This window comes from Hyperolius riggenbachi, chromosome 10 (assembly GCF_040937935.1).
Source record: "Hyperolius riggenbachi isolate aHypRig1 chromosome 10, aHypRig1.pri, whole genome shotgun sequence".
Classification (NCBI taxonomy): domain Eukaryota; kingdom Metazoa; phylum Chordata; class Amphibia; order Anura; family Hyperoliidae; genus Hyperolius; species Hyperolius riggenbachi.
Window position 1 is genome coordinate 292,348,870 of NC_090655.1, and position 18,928 is coordinate 292,367,797.

The window sequence follows — 18,928 nt, forward strand, 5'->3', positions numbered from 1 at the left end:
ATTTACTTTTGACGCTGCATAGTCGAGAATTTTTCCCCATAGCAGGGTCACAGACGGAAGATCTCAAAGATCTGTTTCTAAATGACAAAGGATCCCACACATCCTTGAGGAAACCGGCAGACTCATGCCGATCACAATCTGCAGGAACATCCGAGAAACAGGCATCAGATCGCACAGATTCAAACTGCACACTGTCAGGAGAGAATCCTTCAGGATTCGCACAGGAATCAACCACAGCAGCACACTCATTCATTTCAGATTGCACAAAGTCAAGACTCACATGCTTTACCCCAGAAAGGCAGGAACAATCATCCGACAACGATGTCTCTTTATTGGAATCAATTGGTTGGTGTGTGTGCAACTCATCCAAAATCGTTTGCCATACATAGATCACCAGATCCACATCATCCTTGTCACATTCATCAGAATCAATCAGAAGGTACATAGAGTCAAGACAAGCATTCAAGACATCTTCGCTTTTTGCGATGTAAAAATCGCAAAAGGCTTTCCAATCAAAATCGAATTCCTCCAGCAAGGCCCCAACATCCCAGGAAGCAAATGGGGGTTCAAACAGGCCAGTATCCAGATAATCTCCATAGGGTTGGAGTTCAGGAAAAAGAACAGATTTTTTAACTGCTTTAATGTAGTGTGCGATCCTACCTATAGCAGGATCCACATAAGCTTTGGATTGGGGCAAAAAAGCCGGAGACGGAACAACATCATTACAAACATCAATAGGGAGTGTTTTATTCCGATGCTTGCGTTTTTTAGTTTTTCTCTTTTTCACCACTTTGCATGTCTGCTGTTTAAAACCTGAAGTGGCAACAGACACATTGAACTGATTGTCATACTGAAAGGTTTTGCATGGAAGGGAAAGATCAGCTGACTTAGCAGCTACACACTCAATCAGAGCAGGTGGTAAGCCAGGCAGTTTAAACCAGTGAGAGAATATCTCTGCAAGCAACTGATACAGATTACCATTCCAAGAATTGATTTTTAACAGATTATATGCCCAGGTGAACAAATCGTCTTTTAAGAGCACATAGGCAAACAGAAGAGCCGACATGGACGGATCAGAAATCTGAAAGGTGGGATTCAGGCAAAACCTCACACATTCAGAAAGAAATTCCACCTTGGTCTCTGAATTAAGCCTTTTAAAGCTCTTAAAGACACAGGACCCAAACTCGACAAAATCGTACAAATCGGAATTTCCGTCTACACTGGGGTTTTGGGTTGGGCTGTTCATACTGTAACGATTGTGGAACTTTCCCCGTGATCAGCGCACAACGCGTGCGCTGACACGGCGGAAATCCTCCACAAGCGTATAATTTGCAGGAACCCAGCAAAAGGTGCTACGCACCCGTAGAGGGAAAATTCCTGTCGGCAGATGGCGCTGGGGAGTGCAGAGGAACCAATCCTCTGTACCTCCACAAATGCCAGACAGGAATTGTACAAAACGCAGAACGCAATCGCAAGAGAGGCGATTGCGAATGAGAATGAGCAAAGGGACAGGTTGTATGTGTGTGTGCCAATCCAGTCGCCACCCCGCAACCGCACACACACAACAGCAGATATGAAATAGGAACGCGATCGCGAGAGGTGCGATCGCCAGACAAGACACAAGGCAGATCAGAACAGAATACGAGGTTAGCAAAGGCACAGCAAATAATACAATGAGGAGATACGGAAAATAACAAAAATGCTAGCTAACCGCGAACACCGCACTCATTCGCAACAGTGCACGCGGTTATGCGCGGTCTCCACGTGATAAGCACAATAGAGACAAGCACGCATAACTAACCATTAACAGACAAACATGAAACAGAGGACGCGAGCGCTTGCTTAACGGTTACCTCACCGAGCCTCCAGCAAGCGTAGCAGACAGACACACGAAAACAGGGACAAGCGAGAGATAGGATCTACAGCACTAGCGAAAAGTGGCTAGCGCGATCCAAGTACAGAGTAGCAGAACAGAAGGATCCCCAGCGCCAGCGAAAAGTGACCAGCGCGATCCCAGAAGACAGAACAGAAGGATCCCCAGCGCTAGCGAAAAGTAGCTAGCGCGATCCCAGGAGACAGAACAGAAGGATCCCCGGCACTAGCAAAAAGTAGCTAGTGCGATCCCAGGAGACAGAACAGAAGGATCCCCGGCGCTAGCAAAAAGTAGCTAGCGCGATCCCAGGAGACAGAACAGAAGAGATAGCTGGTAGCAACCGCTGCACCAGCAATACTCCAAGAACAGAGATCAGAACCATTTCCTGTCAACCACCATAGGGACAGGACAATGGCAAACAGGCAAGACAAGACAGAACAGGCAATACAGATAATACAATCCTAACAGCACTAGGGAAATCTGCCTAGCGCAGATTTAGGAATTACTCTAAGCTGATGTTCAAACAGAGAGCAAGGCTGACACCCCACCAGGAGTGTTACATTGGACGAAATCCTTATGAACAGCGAAGCATTGTGGGAAAGACATAGTACTTATAGTACATGCCTCCAATGAATGTGGCCAGGCAATTTGCATGACAACGTATGCAAATTCCTCTGCAAGCACAAGCTGCAAAACTGACAGAAGCTGTTCTTTCCAGAGTCCTGCAGCATGCAAACCTACACAATGGTCAAAAGGCTGGCTGCCTGCACAGGCAGCCGAGCAAATCATCACAAGTCCAAATTCATTCACACCCTTCTCAATAATCAATAGAAAAGCCTTTATTGGCCATAACAGCGATGAAACGCTTCATATACCTGCAGACCAGCTTTTGCATTTCTCCACAGGTATTTTTGCCCATTCATCTTTAGCAATGAGCTCCAAATCTTTCAGGTTGGAGGGTCTTCTTGCCATCACCCTGATCTTTAGCTCCCTCCACAGATTCTCAATTGGATTTAAGTCAGGACTCTGGCTGGGCCTCTCCAAACCGTTAATGTTGTTGTCAGCTAACCATTTCTTCACCTCTTTTGCAGTGTGTTGGGTCATTGTCGTGCTGCAATGTCCACTGGTGCCCAAGGTCAAGTTTCTCTGCAGACTGCCTGATGTTGTCGGTGAGAATCCTCATGTATTGCTCTTTTTTCATGGTGCTGTTTACTGTGATTAGGTTCCCTGGTCCATTGGCTGAAAAACACCCCTAAAGCATTAGGTTCCCACCACCATGTCTGACAGAAGGGATGGTGTTCTTTGGGTTGAAGGCTTCTCCTTTTTTACACCAAATGAAGGAAAAATCACTGTGACCAAACAATTACATTTGTGTTTCATCTGACCATAACACAGAAGGCCAGAAGTCTTCTTCTTTGTCCAGATGAGCATTTGCAAAGGCTAAGTGAGCTTTTGTGTGCCTTATCTGGAGAAGTGGCGTCCTCCTTGGTCTGCATCCATGGAACCCAGCAGTGTGCAGTGTCCTTGGATTGTCTGCCTTGAGACATTGCCACCAGCAGAGCCCAGATTCACCAGGATGGCCTTGGTGGTGATCCTTGGATACTTTTTCATCTCTCTCACTATCGTCCTGGCCAGCACAGGTGTCACTTTTGGCTTCCGACCATGTCCACTTATCACGGTCAGTTACCTGTTCAGGTGAGGCGGCTGGCACATACGGATGCTGGCAGTCATCCTGGGGGTCTCGGCGGGCTTCCTCATGGGGTAGTCTGTCGGTGCTCTCCAGCGCACGTTGCGTGGAGCGGCATAAGCGTTGGCACATCAAGGCGCTGATGTGAGCATTGTGCGCGCGCGCACAAGGGTGATCTGTTTTATGCAGGTCTCTGGTTGGTTTTGCGGGCGTGCGCGCCTTACACGTAGCGCTGTGCGTGCGTGACACGTGGTGCGCTACGCTGTGCGTGCGTGACGCGTTGCGCAGTGCGCACCAAACGGCCTATAAAAGCCTGGAGCCTGTGACGTGACTTTGTGTCTGCCTGATTACTGATGCTGAACCTGGCTTGTCTGACTATCCGCTCTGGCTTTGACTTCTGCTCAGTACGACTACCCGCTCTGTTGCTGAACCCGGCCCATCTGAGAACCCGCTCTGTTACCTGTCCGAGAACCTGAACTGTTGCCGACCTCTGCCTGTTTACCTACTTACCTCCTCACTGGAATCCAGCTTGTTCCTGCTACCAACTACCAGCTGAGTCCTTGCACTACCAGACTCAGCCTGTGGGGTACTCACCTCTGGTGGGGGAAGCCTCTGGATCCTATTGAGGCGTTCCCCGTCCTCCTCGGTCCCACGGCGGTGGCGATAAAGCTCCCCGAACACCCGGAGCGGCGGTGATGAAAATATTTACCTTCCCGGCTGCAGCGCAGGCGCAGTATCGGCTCTCCGCTCTGAGATAGGCGGAAATAGCCGATCGCTGTCGGACCGCTCTACTGCACAGGCGCAAGTCTCCTGCAAGTCTCCGGCGCAGTAGAGCGGACCCGACAGAGATCGGCTATTTTCGCCTACCAGCGCCCCCCGCTGGAGCCAAGAAAAGGTAAATAAATCAGCGCTTGTCGGGGGAGGATTCCGGGATACCTCAGGGGGGGCCTGCGCTGGACTTCCTGCAGCTACAGGGGTGGGGGAAGCTTCATTGGGACCCTGAGGCTCCCCCCCCCCCCCCCGAGGTGAGTACCCCCCAGGGGAACATTTTTTTTGTTACAGGTCCTCCTAAATGGCAGGCGAATGGCCGCTGACGGTTAATAGCAGAGCCCCCATAGGTGCAAGAAACGCATACATTTAAAAAAATTGTGATCAAATTTGGGCGCGATTTATCGGCAAAAATAAATACAGCAGTAATTTAGAATAATCGATAAATAACGGTATGTGTAATGTAAAATCCTTCATTCTGATTATTACCGGTATTTTAACTAAATTGATAAACAAAATATACAGTTTTAAAACAGATTGAAGTTGATAATGAAAATATAATAGTGTTAAATATCGTAATGTAATTCAACAATACAGCTTAACCCAACCCTACTCTCACACAGAACTCTCCCTTGCTGGTGCTTAACCCTAACCATCCCACTGGTGGTGCCTAACCATAACTATACCTAACCCTACTCTCACACAGGACCCTCCCTGTACCTATCCCTGACTCCTAGACCCTCTGGTGGTGCCTATCCCTAACCACCCCTCTGGTGGTGCCTATCCCTAACCACCCCTCTGGTGGTGCCTATCCCTAACCACCCCTCTGGTGGTGCCTATCCCTAACCACCCCTCTGGTGGTGCCTAACCCTAACCACCCCCCTGGTGGTGCCTAACCCTAACCACTTCCCCTGCATAAACACCCTTTTACACATAGAAAGGATAATAATGCAATAACACATTTTATTGTAAATTAATCATTACATATAAGGACATATTATCGTAATTACATCATTGCACATCTTAAAGACATATATAATTGTTTATTATCGTAATTACATCATTGCACATCTTTATTTATCGTAATGTCACATATCAATATAATCAGCAAATATCATTAAAAAAAAACATACACGATATCAGACAATGAAAGTCTAGATTTAGTTTCATAAACCTCTATTTAGCAATCGTACTTTATTGATTTAAGTAAAATTTTGATATATCGCCAATGGCGCTGTTATGTCTTCAAACGTTCTGTTGTAGTACTTGTAGAATTACCCGTATTCCAGTAACAAGCCAAAGGTCGGGGCAGGCGGCAAACAGCGGAGGTCGAGGTCACAAGCCAAAGGTCAGGGCAGGCATTGAGCAACGAATGGTAGGGGGTCACAAGCCAAGGGTCAGGGCAGGCGGAGAGCAACGGATGGTCGGGGTCCCAAGCCAAGGGTCGGGGCAGGCAGAGAGCAACGGATGGTCAGGGTCACAAGCCAAGGGTCAGGGCAGGCAGAGAGCAACGGACGGTCGGGGTCACAAGCCAAGGGTCAGGGCAGGCAGAGAGCAACGGATGGTCGGGGTCACAAGCCAAGGGTCAGGGCAGGCAGAGAGCAACGGATGGTCAGGGTCACAAGCCAAGGGTCAGGGCAGGCAGAGAGAAACGGATGGTCGGGGTCACAAGCCAAGGGTCAGGGCAGGCGGAGAGCAACGGATGGTCGGGGTCACAAGCCAAGGGTCAGGGCAGGCGGAGAGCAACGGATGGTCGGGGTCACAAGTCAAGGGTCAGGGGCAGGCGGAGAGCAACAGATGGTCGGGGTCACAAGCCAAGGGTCAGGGCAGGCGGAGAGCAACGGATGGTCGAGGTCACAAGCCAAGGGTCAGGGCAGGCGGAGAGCAACGAATGGTCGGGGTCACAAGCCAAGGGTCAGGGCAGGCGGAGAGCAACGGATGGACGGGGTCACAAGCCAAGGGTCAGGGCAGGCGGAGAGCAACGGATGGTCTGGGTCACAAGCCAAGGGTCAGGGCAGGCAGCAAACAGCGGAGGTCGAGGTCACAAGCAAAGGGTTAGGGCAGGCGGAGAGCAACGGATGGTTGGGGTCACAAGCCAAGGGTCAGGGCAGGCAGAGAGCAGGGGATGGTCAGGGTCACAAGCCAAGGGTCAGGGCAGGCAGAGAGCAGGGAATGGTCGGGGTCGCAAGCCAAGGTTCAGGGGCAGGCAGAGAGCAACGGATGGTCTGGGTCACAAGCCAAGGGTCAGGGCAGGCGGAGAGCAATGGATGGTCGGGGTCACAAGCCAAGGCTCAGGGCAGGCGGAGAGCAATGGATGGTCGGGGTCACAAGCCAAGGGTCAGGGCAGGCGGAGAGCAACGGATGGTCGGGGTCACAAGCCAAGGGTCAGGGCAGGCGGAGAGCAACGGATGGTCGGGGTCACAAGCCAAGGGTCAGGGCAGGCAGAGAGCAGGGAATGGTCGGGGTCACAAGCCAAGGGTCAGGGCAGGCGGAGAGCAACGGATGGTCGGGGTCACAAGCCAAGGGTCAGGGCAGGCAGAGAGTAGGGGATGGTCGGGGTCACAAGCCAAGGGTCAGGGCAGGCAGAGAGCAGGGGATGGTCGGGGTCACAAGCCAAGGGTCAGGGCAGGCAGAGAGCAGGGGATGGTCGGGGTCACAAGCCAAGGGTCAGGGCAGGCGGAGAGCAACGGATGGTCGGGGTCACAAGCCAAGGGTCAGGGCAGGCAGAGAGCAGGGGATGGTCGGGGTCACAAGCCAAGGGTCAGGGCAGGCAGAGAGCAGGGGATGGTCGGGGTCACAAGCCAAGGGTCAGGGCAGGCGGAGAGCAACGGATGGTCGGGGTCACAAGCCAAGGGTCAGGGCAGGCAGAGAGCAGGGGATGGTCGGGGTCACAAGCCAAGGGTCAGGGCAGGCAGAGAGCAGGGGATGGTCGGGGTCACAAGCCAAGGGTCAGGGCAGGCAGAGAGCAGGGGATGGTCGGGGTCACAAGCCAAGGGTCAGGGCAGGAAGAGAGCAGGGAATGGTCGGGGTCACAAGCCAAGGGTCAGGGCAGGTGGAGAGCAACCGATGGTCGGAGTCACAAGCCAGGGGTCAGGGCAGGTGGAGAGCAACCGATGGTCGGAGTCACAAGCCAGGGGTCAGGGCAAGCGGAGAGCAACGGATGGTCGGGGTCACAAGCCAAGGGTCAGGGCAGACGGAGAGCAACCGATGGTCGGAGTCACAAGCCAAGGGTCAGGGCAGGCGGAGAGCAACAGAGAGTCCTCCAGACTGTCAGATTGAACAGCAGTGCAGTTGTGGGCAGTGCTGCTTATATACTGGTGAGGATCTGGACTTGGTGCCAGAAGTAATGCCTACGCATGCGCAGTACGTAACGGCGTAATGAACCGGACAGGACCACAGAACTCAGCGTATTCCCACGCACGCATAAGGACACGCACTGGAACGCCGGAGGACGCCACCGCGGTGAGTATAACAGGCGCCCAAACATTTGCAAAGTTGGGTGAAAAATTACAAAATCGATAAATAACAATAAAGATAGCCACGCCCAAATCTATGAGCGCTATAATTAGCTGATGTGCTAGATTTGCAGGATATGTAAAGGAGGAGAGTGGGAACAACAGGAAAAAAATGCAAGATCTTACAGTTCTCGAGAACATCAATATTAAATGTAGAGGAAAAAAGTAGCAAACTTAATGCGGTAAAAATGACAGATAATGTATTAACATGTATTTTATTTTATATATATGTTCAGAGTGTGGGAAATGTAAAAAAAAATGACATGGGGTCCCCCCTCCCGAGCCTCTTTATCCCCTCGTCCCCCACGCAGGCTGGGATAGCGAGAATGCAGAGCCCCGACCACGTGGGGCTTCACACCCTGAGCTATACCAGCCCGCATGGTCCATGGTATGGGGGGGCTCCGGGGGAGATAGGCGGCCAACCCTCCCCTTGTCATCCAGTGCCCTTGTCCAATCCATAGACAAGGGGCTCTTCCCCGCCTTCAGCTGCCCCTGGAGGAGGAGGGGGGGCCAATGATGCCCGGGGGGGGGGGGGCATGGTAGCATCTGAGAGTCCCCTTTAAGAAGGGGACCCCCAGAAACCAGCACCCTCCCCAGAAGACATTAGTATAGGGGTAACAAAGCCTTCTTGATATCTGAATATAGTCTTTCAGGTTTTAACAGAAACACCCTTTGAGTTCTTAAAAGATATCAGACAAACGACATGTAAGGTTTTGCAGCTGTCGGGGATCCCAGAATGCTGGCAGGATTGCAGCTCTCTAGTACAGAGCGTTACTGTCTTATAATGGAACTAGCGACCTTAGCAAATGTAAAAACAGGCTGAAGGTCTGTCTATCGCCGCCGCCGCATGTCAGTGCACACACACCCGTCCAGCTAACTGGCACCGCCCTCCTGTCCCAACGGTCCGTGCTGCGCACATGCACAGCAACATAAAGCACAGACCCAAGGACACAGAGACAGGAGTACGCAGGGACAGTTAGCTTTTATTAGGTAGGATATATAATTCCTTGCGGATTACTCTTCCTTCCCAAGATCTCTTCTATAGGAATCCACAGGTGTCATGAAATGTATCTACTGTAACTTCCTTCTGTACCAATCTAAAGAGGAAATGGATGAATGTTCCCCACTATCTAGGTGTCAGATATTGTGTCATCTGATGCCTGAAGATTACATCTGTCTGGAGTAGATCCAGCTCTTTCCTAACCCTCATTTCTGAAACATCTACAGCCAATCAAACTTCACAAGCCTCTGGATTCATCAGACAATTTCTCTAGCTTCCAAACTACACAGGAAATGACCAGCACTGACAGCGAGTACCCATCTGACCAGAGCTTCTTCACCCTGTGCAGAGGGGCCAGGAGCCACTACTGACCATGTACAAGGCTGCTGCCCCCTGAAGAAGCAGGAAATGAGCACCCATCTGACACCCATCCTGTGCAGAGAGGCCAGGGGCCACTACTGACCATGTACAAGGCTGCTGCCCCCTGAAGAAGCAGGATATGAGCACCCATCTGACACCCATCCTGTACAGAGAGGCCAGGAGCCACTACTGACCATGTACAAGGCTGCTGCCCCCTGAAGAAGCAGGATATGAGCACCCATCTGACACCCATACTGTGCAGAGAGGCCAGGAGCCACTACTGACCATGTACAAGGCTGCTGGCTCTTAAAGAAGCAGGATGTGAGCACCCATCTGACACCCATCCTGTGCAGAGAGGCCAGGAGCCACTACTGACCACGTACAAGGCTGCTGCCCCCTGAAGAAGCAGGATATGAGCACCCATCTGACACCCATACTCCGCAGAGAGGCCAGGAGCCACTACTGACCATGTACAAGGCTGCTGAACCCTGAAGAAGCAGGATGTGAGCACCCATCTGACACCCATCCTGTGCAGAGAGGCCAGGGGCCACTACTGACCATGTACAAGGCTGCTGCCCCCTGAAGAAGCAGGATGTGAGCCGCCATCTGACAACCATCATGTGCAGAGAGGCCAGGAGCCACTACTGACCATGTACAAGGCTGCTGCCCCCTGAAGAAGCAGGATATGAGCACCCATCTGACACCCATCCTGTGCAGAGAGGCCAGAAGCCACTACTGACCATGTACAAGGCTGCTGCCCTCTGAAGAAGCAGGATATGAGCACCCATCTGACACCCATCCTGTGCAGAGAGGCTAGGGGCCACTACTGACCATGTACAAGGCTGCTGCCCCCTGAAGAAGCAGGATATGAGCACCCATCTGACACCCATCCTGTGCAGAGAGGCCAGGAGCCACTACTGACCATGTACAAGGCTGCTGCCCCCTGAAGAAGCAGGATATGAGCACCCATCTGACACCCATCCTCTGCAGAGAGGCCAGGAGCCACTACTGACCATGTACAAGGCTGCTGCCCCCTGAAGAAGCAAGGTATGAGCACCCATCTGACACCCATCTGACACCCATCCTGTGCAGAGAGGCCAGGAGCCACTACTGACCATGTACAAGGCTAAATATGTTGGCTAAAAGAGATGTAACATTTTGGTGCGGAGTGTTGCAGGTAATTGTCCTTCCCTAATCTATTAGTCTTGTTTATCCTCTCAGGGGTGCTGTGCTGAGATGACCTGGGAAAGAGAACATTACTTAGTGGTAACACCTTTTCCAGGAATGGAGAGGACAGCACCCTAACAACCCTCCCATCATTGTATTTGTATTAATAAGTATGTGAGATATTATCCTGAGTGGTGTTATCTTTTCTATTAGCTGGCAGTGTGTGGGACGGCAGCACATATATACCCTGTGGCTAATCTGAATATTTTATCCCACTTCCTGTCCAGATTGGGGAGGGGAGGTTATCTCTCATGGGTGCTTTCCATTCCTGGAAAAGACATTCTTTTCAGCACTTTCTTTTTACCAGGCTTGCTTGTTAAGCTAGATAAAAGTGTTTTGGCTTCTATTTGCTCTTCAGGAGAGCTGTGTCTGCAGATCCTGCCTCATTTGCATAGATAAAGGGCCTATCTCCACTACACATGGTTTCCGCATGCAAATTTCCGCATAGGAATTACAACACGTTAGTGAATGGAGCCATTTCCATTCAATACAAATGTTTGGAAGTGATGCGGTGCATGCAGGTGGGGTCAGGATGCGAATCGCGGCTAAAGTAAGTCAAGGGGGGCCACATAGATTTGCGTTACAAATGCGGAAATTCACATTACGGACGCGGATTTACCCATCATGCACATGTGACATATGTTGTTGCTGGGCAGCTTTCAAATCACTTTGCGTATCTCCGCATAAAAACACACATATGCAAAACGAGTGTCCACATTAAATACCAGATACGTATTCCGTAAGAGATTCAATTGCGCGCAAGAGGAAACAGACTATAATAAGTGAACCCAGGCAAGTTCTAACAAGGCTTAGTACCAGTGGTGACATGAGGAGATGTTTATCTCACCGTGTCACCTGCGTTCTGAGAGTTTCATGTAAAGCAGGGGTAGGGAACCCATGGCTCGGGAGACAGATGTGGCATCTGGATCACAGACACATCAGTAGGGGCTGATTCACTAAGCTACACGGCTCAAGCAGCACAGCTTAGTGTGGCAGCGCAAATGCATTTTCTAAGTAGTGCACTGCTGTAGCATGCACCACTAACTTACTCGCGCTCCCCCCAAAATCAATGGCTGCTCCAATTGTCCCACTCTGGACCCTGTCAGGTGCAATGACTTTGTAAGACGAAAACCCCACACTTTGATTGGCCCAATAGGCTGCCTGTCACTTGACAGGCAGCCTATTGGGCCAAAGTGCGGGGATCTCGTCCTGCAAAGTGAATCAACCCCAAAGTCAGCTAGATAATTGTACAAGCTGTTAGTCGGTATTTCTCCTGTCTGGCGCTTGGGCAAATTGCTGATGTTGCTGAAATCCAAGAGAAGCTGAAGATGTGTGCGACACTTCCGCTGCCTGGAGGATCAACTGTGTACACATCACCATGGCAACAGGGACGTGAGCCCTACTGTCCCAGTTTGAAAAATATTGTATGGCTCTTACGGAATTACATTTAACCACTTGACCACTGAGGGGTTTTACCCCTTGAGCACCAGAGCAATTTTCACCTTTCAGCGCTCCGTCCATTCATTCTTTTATAACTTTATCATTACTTATCACAATGAAATGAACTATGTCTTGTTTTTGCCACCACCAATTAGGATTTCTTTAGGTGACTCATTATGCCGGCGGCGTGCACGAGCGAGCGGGAACGCGGTCAGCGGCGGGGGTTCGTGTATCTATGCCCCTGGTGGTCAAAGGGTGTTTAAAGGGGCGTAGATACACGCACCCATGGTGGTAAAGTGGTTAAAATACATGGCGTTTATGGCTCTCTCAGTAAAAAAAAAGTTCCTGACCCCTGATGTAGAAGGACACATATGTCCAAAACATTTCCCACCCTCAACACAAATGTCAGACAAGCAGAAATGTACAGCTTCTCACCAGTGTGACATCTGTCGTGTGTTACAAGCTCGGATTTATTTACAAAACATTTCCCACACTCAGCACATCATTAGGGCTTCACACCAGTGTGAATTCTTTCATGTTTGGCAAGATGTGCTTTACTTACAAAAGATTTCCCACACTCAGCACATGAATAGGGCTTCACCCCAGTGTGAATTTTTTCATGTTCAACAAGGTGCGATTTACTCTTATAACATTTCCCACACTCAGTACATGAATAGGGCCTCGAACCAGTGTGATTTCTCTCATGAATAATAAGTTGTCCTTTCTGTCCAAAACATTTCCCACACTCTGCACATGAATACGGCTTCTCACCAGTGTGAGTTCTCTCATGTCCAACAAGCTGTGATTTATTCACAAAACATTTATCACACTCAGTACATGAATAGGGCTTCTCACCAGTGTGAGATCTCTGATGTTTGACAAGGTCTGATTTAGACCCAAAACATTTCCCACACTCAGCACATAAATAAGGCTTCTCACCAGTGTGAGATCTCTGATGTTGGACAAGGTCCGATTTAGACCCAAAACGTTTCCCACACTCAGCACATGAATATGGCTTCTCACCAGTGTGAGATCTCTCATGTCTGACAAGCTGTGATTTACCCACACAACATTTCCCACACTCAGCACATGAATAGGGATTCTTACCAGTGTGAGATCTCTCATGTTGGACAAGGTGTGATTTAATAACAAAACATTTCCCACACTCAGCACATGCATACGACTTCTCACCAGTGTGAGATCTCTCATGTTGGACAAGCTGTGATTTAAACAAAAACCATTTCCCACACTCAGCACATGAATATGGCTTCTCACCAGTGTGAACCCTCTCATGTTCAACCAGCTGTGATTTATACCCAAAACATTTCCCACACTCAGCACATGAATAGGGCTTTTCGCCAGTGTGAGATCTCTCATGTCGGACAAGATGTGATTTCTGTACAAAACATTTTCCACACTCAGCACATGAATAGGGCTTCAAACCAGTGTGAATTCTTTCATGTTCGACAAGGTGCAATTTCTGCCCAAAACATTTCCCACACTCAGCACATGAATAGGGTTTCTCCCCAGTGTGAGATCGCTCATGTGAGATAAGAAGGGATTTATGTGCAAAACATTTCCCACACTCAGGACATGCATATGGCTTCTCACCAGTGTGAGATCTCTCATGACTGACAAGTTCTGATTTCTGAACAAAACATTTCCCACACTCAGCACATGAATAAGGCTTCTCACCAGTGTGAGTTCTCTGATGTGTGACGAGATTTGCTTTCTGAACAAAACATTTCCCACACTCAGCACATGAAAAGGGCTTCTCTCCAGTGTGAGTTCTCTCATGTGTGACAAGATGTGACTTCTGAATAAAACATTTCCTGCACGTGGAACAGGAATAAGACCCTCCAGCAGGGGGAGAGCTGTGCTGGGTATGAGGCCCCTCAGGGTTAGACAGGTGAGGGGAGTCTGGGGGTATATTTGGGGTCACCAGAATATCTGCAGGAGACTCTTGTCCAGTGACATCATCATCCGTTGTACAGTCTGTGGATACAGAGAGACGAGTCTCTGAGAGGTTCCTGATGCCGGGACTCCGCCCTGCAAACAGAGAAACATCATTACTTCCTGTTAGAGAATTCTGAGGGGAGGAGCAATTATCAGGGAGGGTCAGTGAGCTGCTGATAATTCCAAGTTGATGTAAAGTCAGGGGCAGCATCCACAAAGCAGTACCACATGCTGTAATGCAGAAAACAACTGATCTTACTGAGCATTTAGTGACATGTCAATTTACTAAGACTGTCACTGCTTGCCGAGCTGAAATTCCCGGGCAGTGAGGTAAATTACTGACTTGTGTGGTAATTACCTCATCACATGTCAGTAAAATGTCAATTCACAAAGATTAAAAGATGCGATAAAGTCCAGAAACAGGTTCTGTAATTACCGGCAGCTCTGGTGTGGTGAAAACCAGAGAGCAAAATTCCATGATTGGCAAAAGGAGAGAACCAATAGGAACAGCCTCCGCCTCCTGCTACTCCCTGTGATATGCTGTGACACCTTCTCAGGAGGAACAAGCCCCTCCCCCCAGGCTGCAGAGCAGAGAGCCAATAGGAACAGCCTCCGCCTCCTGCTACTCCCTGTGATATGCTGTGACACCTTCTCAGGAGGAACAAGCCCCTCCTCCCCAGGCTGCAGAGCAGAGCCAATAGGAACAGCCCCGCCTCCTGCTACTCCCTGTGATATGCTGTGACACCTTCTCAGGAGGAACAAGCCCCTCCCTCCCCAGGCTGCAGAGCAGAGAGCCAATAGGAACAGCCTCCGCCTCCTGCTACTCCCTGTGATATGCTGTGACACCTTCTCAGGAGGAACAAGCCCCTCCCCCCAGGCTGCAGAGCAGAGAGCCAATAGGAACAGCCCCGCCTCCTGCTACTCCCTGTGTTATCCTGCCACACCTTCTCAGGAGGAACAAGCCCCTCCCCCCAGGCTGCAGAGCAGAGAGCCAATAGGAACAGCCTCCGCCTCCTGCTACTCCCTGTGCTATGCTGTGACACCTTCTCAGGAGGAACAAGCCCCTCCCCCAGGCTGCAGAGCAGAGAGCCAATAGGAACAGCCTCCATCTCCTGCTACTCCCTGTGATATGCTGCGACACCTTCTCAGGAGGAACAAGCCCCTCCCCCAGGCTGCAGAGCAGAGAGCCAATAGGAACAGCCCCGCCTCCTGCTACTCCCTGTGTTATCCTGCCACACCTTCTCAGAAGGAACAAGCCCCTCCCCCAGGCTGCAGAGCAGAGAGCCAATAGGAACAGCCTCCGCCTCCTGCTACTCCCTGTGATATGCTGTGACACCTTCTCAGGAGGAACAAGCCCCTCCCCCCAGGCTGCAGAGCAGAGAGCCAATAGGAACAGCCCCGCCTCCTGCTACTCCCTGTGTTATCCTGCCACACCTTCTCAGGAGGAACAAGCCCCTCCCCCCAGGCTGCAGAGCAGAGAGCCAATAGGAACAGCCTCCGCCTCCTGCTAATCCCTGTGATGTGCTGTGACACCTTCTCAGGAGGAACAAGCCCCTCCCCCCCAGGCTGCAGAGCAGAGAGCCAATAGGAACAGCCCCGCCTCCTGCTACTCCCTGTGTTATCCTGCCACACCTTCTCAGGAGGAACAAGCCCCTCCTCCCCAGGCTGCAGAGCAGAGAGCCAATAGGAACAGCCCCGCCTCCTGCTACTCCCTGTGATATGCTGTGACACCTTCTCAGGAGGAACAAGCCCCTCCCCCAGGCTGCAGAGCAGAGAGCCAATAGGAACAGCCTCCGCCTCCTGCTACTCCCTGTGATATGCTGTGACACCTTCTCAGGAGGAACAAGCCCCTCCCCCCCCCCTAGGCTGCAGAGGAGAGAACCAATAGGAACAGCCCCGCCTCCTGCTACTCCCTGTGATATGCTGCCACACCTTCTCAGGAGGAACAAGCCCCTCCCCCCAGGCTGCAGAGCAGAGAGCCAATAGGAACAGCCTCCGCCTCCTGCTACTCCCTGTGATATGCTGTGACACCTTCTCAGGAGGAACAAGCCCCTCCCCCCCCAGGCTGCAGAGCAGAGAGCCAATAGGAACAGCCTCCGCCTCCTGCTGCTGCCTGTGATATGCTGTGACACCTTCTCAGGAGGAACAAGCCCCTCGCCCCAGGCTGCAGAGCAGAGAGCCAATAGGAACAGCCCCACCTCCTGCTACTCCCTGTGTTATCCTACCACACCTTCTCAGGAGGAACAAGCCCCTCCCCCCAGGCTGCAGAGCAGAGAGCCAATAAGAACAGCCTCCGCCTCCTGCTACTCCCTGTGATATGCTGCCACACCTCAGGAGGAACAAGCCCCTCCCCCAGGCTGCAGAGCAGAGAGCCAATAGGAACAGCCTCCGCCTCCTGCTACTCCCTGTGATATGCTGCGACACCTTCTCAGGAGGAACAAGCCCCTCCTCCCCAGGCTGCAGAGCAGAGAGCCAATAGGAACAGCCCCGCCTCCTGCTACTGCCTGTGATATGCTGTGACACCTTCTCAGGAGGAACAAGCCCCTCCCCCAGACTGCAGAGCAGAGAGCCAATAGGAACAGCCTCCGCCTCCTGCTACTCCCTGTGATATGCTGCCTCACCTTCTCAGGAGGAACAAGCCCCTCCCCCCAGACTGCAGAGCAGAGAGCCAATAGGAACAGCCTCCGCCTCCTGCTACTCCCTGTGATATGCTGCCTCACCTTCTCAGGAGGAACAAGCCCCTCCCCCCAGGCTGCAGAGCAGAGAAAAGGGCACAAAAGAGGTTTCCCCTGCAGCCCTTCAGATGTTGAACCTTTTCCTGTTTGAAAATGCGGAGGAGCTAGTGGGGGGAATCATCTAAGCATGGCATGTTTAATGTTTATTGAGAGTTCAGTGAGAGTTCATCTCAACTATGGATTTTAGATAAAATGTTAATAAAGTCTATTAGATTGAGAGAGAGTAGAACAAACATTATTAGAACATGTAAATGTAAAGGGATTCTCGGGATGCCCTTTACTATTATAACGTCATCAGTTATTGAGAGAACAGCATGGAACTGTTACCACACAGGTCTTTTTCTGTAAATGACCGAACTTCTACCGCACCTGTGTAAATCTTTGTGAATGCTTAAAAATAATGAAAAATACCTCATTTGGAAATTTCCTGACCATGGAGGTGTTTTTTTACCACCTAAAGCTTTGTGAATGCTGCACAATACGGATTAGAAATGGCCCAGATACAGCAGCTGCATAACATTGCATATAATTAGCAGGGCTGTGGAGTCGGAGCAATTTTGGGGCACCTGGAGTCGTACAGAAATGGTCCAACTCTTAATAAATGTAAACATTTATTAAAAAAAATAATATAACATATTCTATGTCTCAGCTAATAGTCATCAGAAATGACTTGTATATACAGTAATAGCTGTGCTTAGCCCACAAACATGAAATAATAATATAACAATCTATGTCTCAGCTAATAGTCATCAGAAATGACTTGTATATACAGTAATAGCAGTGCTTAGCCCACAAACATGAAATAATAATATAACAATCTCTGTCTCAGCTAATAGTCATCAGCAATGACTTGTATATACAGTAATAGCTGTGCTTAGCCCACAGACATGTAATAATAATATAACAATCTATGTCTCAGATAATAGTCATCTGGAATTACTTGTATATACAGTAATAGCAGTGCTTAGCCCACAAACATGAAATAAACCAATCAAACACAGTTACTTGTGCTGCTGCAATAAAGCGTATACATATCTGATTGTGGCTGTATATCTGCTGTGCACACAGGAATCTTTTATATATAATAACCTCTCTGCTGTAAGAATAAAGCTTGATGTGTAGTTGTGTCTGTGACAATCCAGCTCCGCGATCCCGTCGAGATCTGCTCCCGTTAGCGTACGCAGGAAGTACGGGCGCAGACGGAACACGAGACCGGTTGCTGGATCGTCAGAGGGAAGAAAGAAAAGGCGACAGAGCGTGTCAATCCCGTCTAATCTGCTCCCGTTAGCATACGCAGGAAGTACGGTGAACAGACTGACAATAAGGATTGCAGCTGCCGACAATATGTAATGGGACAATTATCCACCACTCCCAGATTACTAGGCCACTGTTGCCTCCAGCAGTCTCTAGTGCATGAGGCCTGCAGGGCAACAGTGGCCTAGTAATACGAGATTGGTGGATGTTTGTCACATTACATATTGTCGGCAGCTGCGCGATCAATCCTTATTGTCAGTCTGTTCACCGTACTTCCTGCGTAGGCTAACGGGAGCAGATTAGACGGGATTGACACGCTCTGCCGCCTTTTCCTTCTTCCCTCTGACGATCCAGCAACCGGTCTTCGTTGTCCGTCTGCGCCCGTACTTCCTGCGTACGCTAATGGGAGCAGATCTCGACGGGATCGCGGGGCTGGATTGTCACATTGGTTGGCAGTGGTGGTGATAGCAACACCCCAAAACCAGGCATAGCCAGCTTTTGGGAAATCAGAGCGCAAAGATCTGACAAACTCAGTCTTAGCGACCACTGTCTTATTGTTCTGGTTGCAAAGTATCCTGTCTTGCAGAACCGAAGTTCTGGGCACAAAACGGTACACATTGATAGCGAATAGATTGGTCTACATTTCCTAACTTTTTCTTTGCTATATCCTACTCTTCCTTGTACTCTTCTCTTCTGAATGTCTGATTCAGTTCAGTATTACCAGAATTGGTCTGTCTCTGACTTGTGAACCCTGTGCGAGTCGCACGGCATTGCCGCTTTGAACCGCAACCGCACACAGCTGATCCAAGCCTTGACGGAGAGGAACGGCCAGTCAATGGAAGATTCCAATTCCCTACAGGAAGCCTCGCCACCCCCTCGTACAGAGTCGCCCAGCACCATGAGCGCTGTGAGTGCTGACGTTGCTACTGCAGCTCTGGGTGATGTGAATATCCAGGATCACGCCTTGCTCCCAGCTTTGGCTAACCCACAGCCAGGAAGCAGCTCTGGACTAAACTTTTGGGTCTTGGGCCCCATGAGCCAGCAGTTGTTACCAGGACTGACAGGAGCAGCTGTACCTGCATTCTGGGAGTTACAAAGAGAGGAGCGCCAGGA

General features: G+C 50.4%; 1 protein-coding gene across 1 annotated transcript; it reads right to left on the reverse strand.

Annotated features, from left to right (window-relative positions):
* Nucleotides 1-10,262: 10,262 nt before the first annotated feature.
* Nucleotides 10,263-18,586, reverse strand: LOC137537302 (zinc finger protein 84-like). The gene is made up of 3 exons (XM_068259378.1): nt 18,537-18,586; nt 13,876-13,919; nt 10,263-13,841 (listed from the first exon to the last, which is right to left on the reverse strand). The coding sequence occupies exons 1-3, from the start codon at nt 18,584-18,586 to the stop codon at nt 12,376-12,378; spliced, it is 1,560 nt and encodes a 519-aa protein (XP_068115479.1). The 3' UTR covers nt 10,263-12,375.
* Nucleotides 18,587-18,928: the final 342 nt, after the last annotated feature.